General features: G+C 39.9%; 2 protein-coding genes across 2 annotated transcripts in view; one reads left to right on the top strand and one right to left on the bottom strand.

Moving 5' to 3' along the window:
• LOC119428577 (synapsin-3) overlaps positions 1-9,358 on the top strand; it is a 108,852-nt gene that overhangs the window by 43,175 nt on the left and 56,319 nt on the right. The window contains exons 5-6 of the mRNA XM_037696260.1: positions 3,910-4,066; positions 5,288-5,377. Of these exons, the coding sequence (XP_037552188.1) occupies positions 3,910-4,066; positions 5,288-5,377 (247 nt within the window). The remainder of the gene's footprint in view (positions 1-3,909; positions 4,067-5,287; positions 5,378-9,358) is intronic.
• The window catches only part of LOC119428584 (metalloproteinase inhibitor 3), a gene marked incomplete at its 3' end in the record, with an annotated part of 17,280 nt that continues 15,907 nt past the window's right edge, over positions 7,986-9,358 (bottom strand). Inside the window, 1 exon segment of the mRNA XM_037696268.1 lies at positions 7,986-8,163. Coding sequence (XP_037552196.1) covers positions 7,986-8,163 — 178 coding nt within the window.

The following is a 9,358-nucleotide window of genomic DNA, read 5'->3' as shown; positions in this document are numbered from 1 at the left end:
CAAAAGCACAACAACATATGAAAAAATGGAATTACATTAAGCCAAAGTGGAATTGGCTGAAGAAGAAGTTGCCAGAATCAGATATGAAAGAAAAAAAAAAACGGAATTACGTTTGAAAAAAACGGAATTGAATTAAGCCAAAGCAGAAATGGCCGAAGCGGAAGTGTTCAGAATCACGTTTGGAAAAAACTGAATTAAATCTGGAAAAACTGAATTATATTAAGCCAAACCAGAAGTGCTGGGGTTTAAAACATAGCTCTCCATTTCTACAAGCTAAAGGCTAGCCTGCTAACCATACCTCCCGTTGTGTGTTTGTGTACTATACATTGTTCTGTTGTTCTTTTTATGTTGTTAATAAAGTAACAGTTGGGTTTTGTTTATTGCATTTATGATTCAATGCAATAAAATAAACACATTTAAAAGATAACAAATCATTTTAAACTTTGGTTTATTTACATAATGATCGCTGGATGTCCGGCCCCCGAGCCGTTGGCTTTCATAAACTGCGACCCCCTGAGCAGTTTAGTTGAACAGCCCTGCCTTAGGGCCTCCGTAGCTTTTTTGAAAGAACCAACAAATAAGGGGTTCTCGTTTTCCTCATATGAGCTGGAGACATTAGCAGACTTGTTGCTTGATTTTTGAGACACTGATAATAAAAAACAACTTGTGCAACAAATTTCTTTCCATTAAAGAAAAGGGCCAAAGTTGTTGGACGCATCTCAAACTGGTCTCGGACCCTTTTCAGTTTTGTTGTGGGCATTTAAAACCCTTAATTTTCTTTTTGCGATTGCTTCACTGATCACTTGGTCACAAAACTCATATTATTGAAACCGCATCTGAGAATTTGTTTATTTATCGCTATTTGAGGCACCGAGTCTCCAACAGTTGAGATACTATCCTCAGAGCTGTAAAAGTGAAGACTAAATTTATAAATTGTAACTGTAGGTAGTGTAATAAATGTAAAACAGGTGTAGCGTGTCTCCTTTTGGACTTGCAGAAGCGTTTTGAACTGACTGGAGACGGTCAAAATTCATTCCTGATTAAACTGTTAAAAGGCTGTTCCAGTATGTTTTTAACTGATTTATGTCAAAAGTGAAAACCTTTAAAAGTAAATGTAATAAAAGGGATGTGCCTTTGAGATGTATCATTTTTGCTGAAGAACAAGAAATGAGAACAAAGTCCATGCTCAATAATCCAGGTATAAAATCCAACATTTTTCAGTCAGGTCATCTGGACAGTTTCTTTTTTTGTGCTGAAACGTTTCGCCTGATCCAGAAGGCTTCATCAGTCAAGGAAATGCAACAAAACTGATTCTTCCCCCAACAGCTTACTCCAAAGTGGAACAAACCAGTTCTGCTTGTGATAAGATGGCGAAATGTTTCAGCACAAAAAAAAAATAAACTGTCCAGATGATCTGACTGAAAAATGTTGGATTTTATACCTGGATTATTGAGCATGGACTTTGTTGTTTTCAACCAGTTTGACAAGACTGTCAACAAGGAAGAGGGCCAGCAATGGAGGAGGGGCGTACCAAAGAGACCATCTTATCACAAACAGAACTGGTTTGTTCCACTTTATATTAAGCTGTTGGGGGAAGAATTAGTTTTGTTGTGTTTCTTTGACTGATGAAGCCTTCTGGATTGAAGGCGAAACGTTTCAGCACAAAAAAAATAAACTGTCCAGATGACCTGACTGAAAAATGTTGACCAAGAAATAAGACAAAAATACGGAGGTGACAATTGGCAAACCACCCAGTGCCCTCAAAGACAGGAATGTTCTCCAAAGGGACGTTGTACTGGCCTGTCAATAAATTACTAGCTTAACAAAAGAACGTGACCAGAATCAAAACTGAAACCAGTTGTGTGTAACAAAAACAAATTTCATCAAACGGGGAATGGTTAAAAGGACTCCTGCAGGTGCTCGATGGGTCGCCTGGCACTGGTCCCAGAACAGTTCGTGAAGGACGGATTAGACTGTGTTAATTGGATTGACAGTCCAAAAAAGAGTAGGTGTTGCGTTTTATCACCTCTTCAGCCCGACACAGTCACTAATGGAGCACCTGACTGTTAACACAGCCCAGAGATGAGGAGGGTTATTGTGCTGACAGAGCTGTGAGTTTGGGAAGATCTAGATACTGTAGGTCTGAGCTGAATACAGTCAGGCCAAGTGTTGACCAGGAAGGTGTTTTTATTTTATTTTATTTTATTTTATAGCAATAAAATAAGCAAATCACATGTAACAAGAGATTTGTAACCAAACCAATGTCTTGTTTGTTTGATTATATATGTCTGCGTGCTGTGCTTAGCAGTTTAGAGTTTACGGTCGTCCCTCGCTATGTCGCGGTTCACTTCTTGCGGCTGTCGTGGAAACATGGAGATTTCCAAACGGACCAAAGTGTAACAACAAAAAAGGTTAAATCGTTTCATCTGGACCAGTTTCTTTAAGGGAGAAACGTTTCGTCTTCCATCCGGAAGACTTCATCAGTCTGCGGCCTGCCAACCACATCTGTCCCGTAAGTAGCCTTCACTGCTGTGTTTCGAGCCAACTTCCTGTTGGAGGGTTAGTCCAAGGTCGTCAGATTTATTTACAAACTTTGGAGAGCAGTTCAGCATTCACAGAAGATCAATGCACGTACAAGATCACTCTTATCAATGTCCTCATTCGTCTGACACGCTGACCTGCTCACTACCTAGACTGGAAAAGTTAGTTTTATAGAGTAACCTCCAACCCGGCCCTCAGCACCTCCCCTCCATGTCCGAGCCGTCATCGAAAGGTCCGCTGCAGACAGCAAGGAGTGGATCTGAGCCAAGGACTCTGCTTGAAGACACGTCACCAAATCAAATCAACTGCATCGTATCAGTCAAACCTTGAGGATAATAAAACTAGTTCTTTCTGTTCCTCACGGACCAAGACTGATTGTTAAATGGAACACTACTGTTCATATCACAGTACAGGACAGCGAGGTATGGAATGCAAATAATGCACATTACAGCAGGTTTTTTAATCCCACTTTTTCATATCGTGTGTAATATACATTCATTTTGTCATCATCGCCAAAGTGTTTGAGAGCATATGAATAAAAGAGTGGGAAAGGTTTATAAATTCTTTAAACTCTATAAAGAATAAATATAATGCCGCTACTTTTCAGATTTTCATCGACCGTGGGGGTCTCAGGAATGTATGGTAATCCCTGCGATAGGTGAGGGATTACCATACACATATTCAAATTGGTTCATCGCGGTGCCAGTGTCAGAGTCCGGTGCATGCAGTCAGATGACGGATACAATGGTCACCACTCCCATTCTCCAAATGGCGAACTGAACAAGTACGTCACAATAACAAAAGTTAGAGGACAAAGCAACGATCAAACAATAATGCTACATAATCTAATGTCATGCTATGGTAACGCTCTGTCTGCACTGCCGTAGCATTGTGACGTACTTGTGGTGCTTGTATGTGTAACGGGTGCCACCATTTCTTTCTTCTCCTCTCCCCCTTGTTAAACCGGCAAATCAGTGGCATGTTACACACAGAGTGTCTGTCATCACATCACACCCTCGAGCCGCTATGCCGACTTGCCCTTTTGATATGGTGACCATTTCTACACTGTTATACGTCCTTGCCTAGCGGCTCAGAGGCAAAACAGCAGTGGGCTGACTTTTAACAGCCTGTGATACTTCAGTCATTTAAAAAATGACATCAAGACAGTCAGAAAGTGTCTCAGGGGCCATGCCTGCAGTGTTTTTTGTGGAAGGGACTTTATCCCTCTGGACGTTATAAATGATCAGTTATGGCAAGATGTTATTTTAGCTGCAAACTGTCCTTGTGTTAAAACTGCTGAGTTCTATAGGTCTTACTGAGCCAACGTTGACAGTTCCATGGTCTTTTCTTTTTCATGTCCTCCTGCAGGTCCTTCAAGCCCGACTTTGTCCTGGTTCGCCAACACGCTTACAGCATGGTACCAGGTGAGGACTTCAGAAACCTTGTGATCGGCCTTCATTTTGGCGGCGTACCCAGCATCAATTCCCTCTTTTCTGTCTACAACTTCTGCAGCAAACCTTGGGTGGTAAGCAGTCTTTAACAGCTCCCTTTGCTCTACTTTAACCCCAACAAAGGTGCTTTGAGTCCCTCCCTTGGCAGCTGCCTTGGACTGATTTATTTGGGCTGTTAAGTGGAGCTGGAACACCTGTTTCAGGAGCAAAAGCCTTTTATTACCAGACTTTATTAGTAACCGTGTTCACAAAAAAGCTAAGACTGCAGTGAAAGGTGCATGGGTTCTGCATGAATTTATACATCCGGTTTTGCCACCTGTATATATCCTTGAGAGTTGACACATTGACATCATGTGGTTGTTGCGCCACATTTTACAGCTGTCTCATGCTTTATGATGATGCACTTTTATATTTCTGGACATTTTCAGTTGTCGGTTTGATCAGAGAACATGACAAAGGTTGTAGCCTGTGGTTAAAATTAAGGCTTTTTTATTACTTATAGCTCCCTAAAGCACATATTTTAAATGTTTTTCCAGACTCTAACTGCATAATTTGTTGTAACTAGGGATGCACAATATTGGATTTTTGGGCCGATATCCGATACGCCGATATGATAAAACTTATTCGGCTGATAACTGATACCAATACTATTTTATTTCCCCCAGACCTACTTTTCATTCAACCTTTATATATACAGGTTAATCCCATTGAGCCTCGGGGACTCATTTACAAAATAGACCTGGACCTAGACTTACTTACAAAGACTACACAGCTTTCTCTGCTGTGGAATTAAAATACTACATTATTCTGCAGGTCTTTATCAATTTGGCCTGCTACCAAATGCAGATCTTAAAAAGGGGGTTGAAAATGATGTAACACTATATAAATATATAATATATAAAAATAAAAACTGCACCTTTTATATCGGCGAGTTATTTTGATGGAATGGCCAATGTCCGATATTTAACTGTATCGCTAATATCGGCCGATACAGATGCATGCCGATAATATCGTGCATCCCTAGTTGTGACTATGGTGTCAAGGTATCACACCGATGCCTACTGGTTCCAAGTGAAGGATATTTAATGCTTCTGGTGGGTTCTAGCTCCAGTTACATTTTGTTGACTTCTAAAAATGGTAAGATAACCTGATAACCTGACTCCATCTCACACATGGTTGTTGAGTTCAAGATAACCCAAGTGTCATCTGCAAACTAAGGTTGTAGCTTTTATCTAACCACACACATTGTCCACAGCTAAAAGCAAAACTGCTTTTTCGTGTACTTGTCTTTACAGTTTTCTCAGATGATTAAGCTGTACCGCTCCCTCGGCCCAGAGAAATTCCCCCTGAACGAACAAACGTTCTTTCCCAACCACACACAGATGGTGAGTGTTTGGCATGGCTGCTCTTCATTTAAACAACAAAGTAAAAGAAAATACACCACATAATGCACAAAAAGCCAACTTTGGTTCTTTTTTCATTAAATCTTTATTACAAAAATATAAAACACAGAAATAAAGTCAAACATTTCTCTACCCCCAACAAAGAAAGACCCTCAACCCACACAGTTCAGGAATCAGTGTTTACACACGGACTGTACACGGCTTCCTTGATTGTTTTTTTGTTTTGTTTTTTATAGACTAAGCCTGACCGATCTTTATCTATGTTAAAGAAACAGCATATTTACACAAACATGAACCACAGAAATAATGACGCAGAATGGCCACAACTGGAGGTGAAACCTCTCCATCACTGATAAAACATAAGGGGCTTTTTTAAAAGTGAGGTTTTATTTCTTCTTTTGGTTTTAAAAGATGCCTTCAAGCTGAGGGGCTTTTTTCATGTGCAAGTTGGAAAGAAACTCTAATTTATAAGCTGAAGTCAGCAGCAGTTGACGTAGTTTGGGATTGCTTGGAAATGGAGGCAACACCTGTTCAACAACAACAACAACAAAAACAAACGTTTTAAGGGGAATGGGTGACGAAACGTTTCTCACTTGACGAAACTGGTCCAGACGACACAATTTAACTTTTTTGTTGTACCTATGCAACAGTTTTTAAAACGTTTGAGTACACATAGCGGTCTCCACTTTTGAATTGTTGCTAATTAATATTTATTGTTAAACCCCTAAAATAAACTGGATGTTAGACACATTGACAAGCCTTGGTAGCCATGCATGATATGTACCCAGTACTTCATGGGTCCACATGGGATATGTGTAGGAACTAGGCTCTATTACGATGTGACTAGTTACCCAATACAGAGTACAAACCTGGTAGTATACCTGGTATGCATCTGGTAGTGTACCTGATATGTACCTGGTACTTACAAGTTTGTACTTTGCAGTATAACTAGTAGGCGCCTGGCAGTATACCTGGTATACTATATGGTAATATACCTGGTATTCTGCCAGGTACTTATTGGATTTTTACTCAATATATCTTTGGTAGTATACCAGTTGCACCACCAAGTACGTATCCTGTAAGTACAAGGTAAAAACAGCTGTTCCATATAAACATCCAGTGGGTACCAGGCTGTAATATGCATCGCTACGAAAAATTTCATCCCAGTAACAAAAACAACCAAAAGCTGTTTGCTAAGCTAAGCAGTTGCTGACTTTAGCTTCATACTTTGCAAGAGAGCCAGTTTTCTCTTCCGTTTCTTTTCTGAAAAAATCTGGTGAGCACGAATGTCTAATGGGTTTAGAACTAGGTTTTTGCACATGTTGCTGTTGTAGCGGTGTCACAACGGTGGCTGTTGCCCTCGTTGAGGCCGTCCTGCGTCCAGTAATGGAATGAACTGAATGGAAGCTAATGATGGGAAAACCATAAAGGGAGTAGCTGAAGACTAAATTTAGGGAAAACGCAATGTTCACTTATATGTAATGTCCATTTCAAATAGTTAAATACAAAGATTGAATATACACTTAAATACCAGAAATCTGTTTATACTGAGCTATCATTGGTGGGTGCTTTAAGTAGTACCAGCCAAGGGAACTATAACAAAACACTTCTGAAGTACCGTACTTAACAAGCAGATGCTTCTCTGGATGATTTAATACTCTGTTTATTGCTATGTTGATTGGTCTATATTATATATACACTTCTCTTTATTTTATGCACATATAATCACATAGTTATTGTGTAATTTTATTAACATAAATAAGTAGAGATTTGAGCAGAGTTGGTATTTCATTTCTGTAGCTTATGTTATATACAGCAAAAATAAAACCATTAAATACCAACATCTGCAAAGAAATGAGCTTATGTCTGCATTGGCACTGCGTTGCTTTTTAACATTTCTCTGATACCGATCAGTGCACAACTCGTGGACGGGGTGGAAAATAGTTCACACCAAAAACATTCAGGGACACAACCATTAAAGACACGTTACAGTAAAAATTCAGAACACAGTCGGTTACGTTTTTAGAACTCAAATACAAAACGGTACAATTCACAAATCATACCTGACAGATTGGCACAAAAATCTTTGTTCACAAGATGATTGGCAGTGTTGATAGCACTGGTTTGCATCACTTGAGTGTACTGTATTAAAAATTTGAGTTGATTATAAAAGTTAAATTACCTTTCGAAAACAGTAGCATTAGATGATTGGCATTCCCATTGGAGATCGATTATAGCCTCCTACCTCCTAATGGCTCCTTCTGTCTAAATCCTCCTTTTTAGGACCGAAGAAAGATGGACTCAAGAGTACGGGTTGTGTTGCTGATTGTACAGTGGTGAAAACACGAGAGTTAAAGGGCAATCTGTACAACAAAAAGCTTTTTTTCTTTAAATCAGAAGTGCTACAGACAGGCACTGGAAAGTATTTGCTCTTTTGCTCCTCATGTAAAAGGAGATTTTCAGTCAGTGACCTTTAAGAGTTCTGTAATACTCTAAAAGTGATCAAGGGTGGGACAGAGACAGGTAGGACAGAGCGGGGGGGGGGGGGGGAGGTCTGTCTCTGCGGATTAAGCGGGGTCTGTGGTGTTGGTGGTGGTTTTGTCGCGGGCGGTCATGCCTCGGTACCAGCTGCAGTAGCCCTCCTTCTGCTGGATACAAGCGTAGTGCCGGGACTGGTAGCCAGGGTAGCCAAAGTGAGACAGCATGTCCGTCCAGAGGCATTCGTTCTTCGACGTCACGAAGCACGGCAGGTAGTGGCACGGCTTAATCTGCAGAGACAGAAATGAGACGGGAAAAAATCAAGCCAAGGAACTGGAAACCAATGTTTGGACTTGCAATATCTAGTGATGGGTTATGGTTGGAGACAAGTTGGCTACTCAGAGTTGCAGGAAAAAGCGAACCTTAGTTGTAGTTTCACTGAATTCTGTGTTTGAGACCAACAAGTCATGTAGCCTCATTTTATATCACCAATGTATGAAAATCACAGCATCAACCCCTACATTTATGTTTTAATCTCTCGAGTACAGAGAGGCAGATTTGGATCTGGTCAGCATAAATTGTCAGTGTGGTTTTAAGACCTGGACATTTAGAGTTGTAGCCACAGATTTTCTGTCAAAGAACTTCCATGCAAGTGTCAAAACGCAGCTTTAAAATTTACAGAAACTAAAAGGAGAAGGGTTTGAGACACTTGTAATGAATCCAAGAAGGGTTTAAGATGGGTTTGAGACATTTGTAAAATAACCAAGAAGAGTTAAAGTTGGGTTTGCGTAACGTAATAAAACCGAGAAGTGTTTAAGATGAGTTTGAGACACTCATAATGAAACTGAGAACGGTTTAAGACGCTCATAATGAAACTGAGAAGGGTTTGAGACACTCATAATGAAACTGAGAACGGTTTAAGACACTCATAATGAAACTGAGAAGGGTTTAAGATGAGTTTGAGACACTCTTAATAAAACCGAGAAGTGTTTAAGATGAGTTTGAGACACTCATAATGAAACTGAGAAGGGTTTGAGACACTCGTAATGAAACTGAGAACGGTTTAAGACACTCGTAATAAAACCGAGAAGGGTTTAAGATGAGTTTGAGACACTCTTAATAAAACCGAGAAGGGTTTAAGATGAGTTTGAGACACTCATAATGAAACTGAGAAGGGTTTGAGACACTCGTAATGAAACTGAGAACGGTTTAAGACACTCGTAATAAAACCGAGAAGGGTTTAAGATGAGTTTGAGACACTCTTAATAAAACCGAGAAGGGTTTAAGATGAGTTTGCGTAACGTAATAAAACCGAGAAGTGTTTAAGATGAGTTTGAGACACTCATAATGAAACTGAGAACGGTTTAAGACACTCATAATGAAACTGAGAAGGGTTTGAGACACTCGTAATGAAACTGAGAACGGTTTGAGACACTCTTAATAAAACCGAGAAGTGTTTAAAATGGGTATAAGACACTCGTAATG

The sequence above is a fragment of the Nematolebias whitei genome, chromosome 22 (assembly GCF_014905685.2).
Source record: "Nematolebias whitei isolate Nwh7 chromosome 22, NemWhi1, whole genome shotgun sequence".
Lineage (NCBI taxonomy): Eukaryota > Metazoa > Chordata > Actinopteri > Cyprinodontiformes > Rivulidae > Nematolebias > Nematolebias whitei.
Note: the sequence above shows the minus strand (reverse complement) of the source record. Positions and strands in the feature narration are given on the sequence as shown.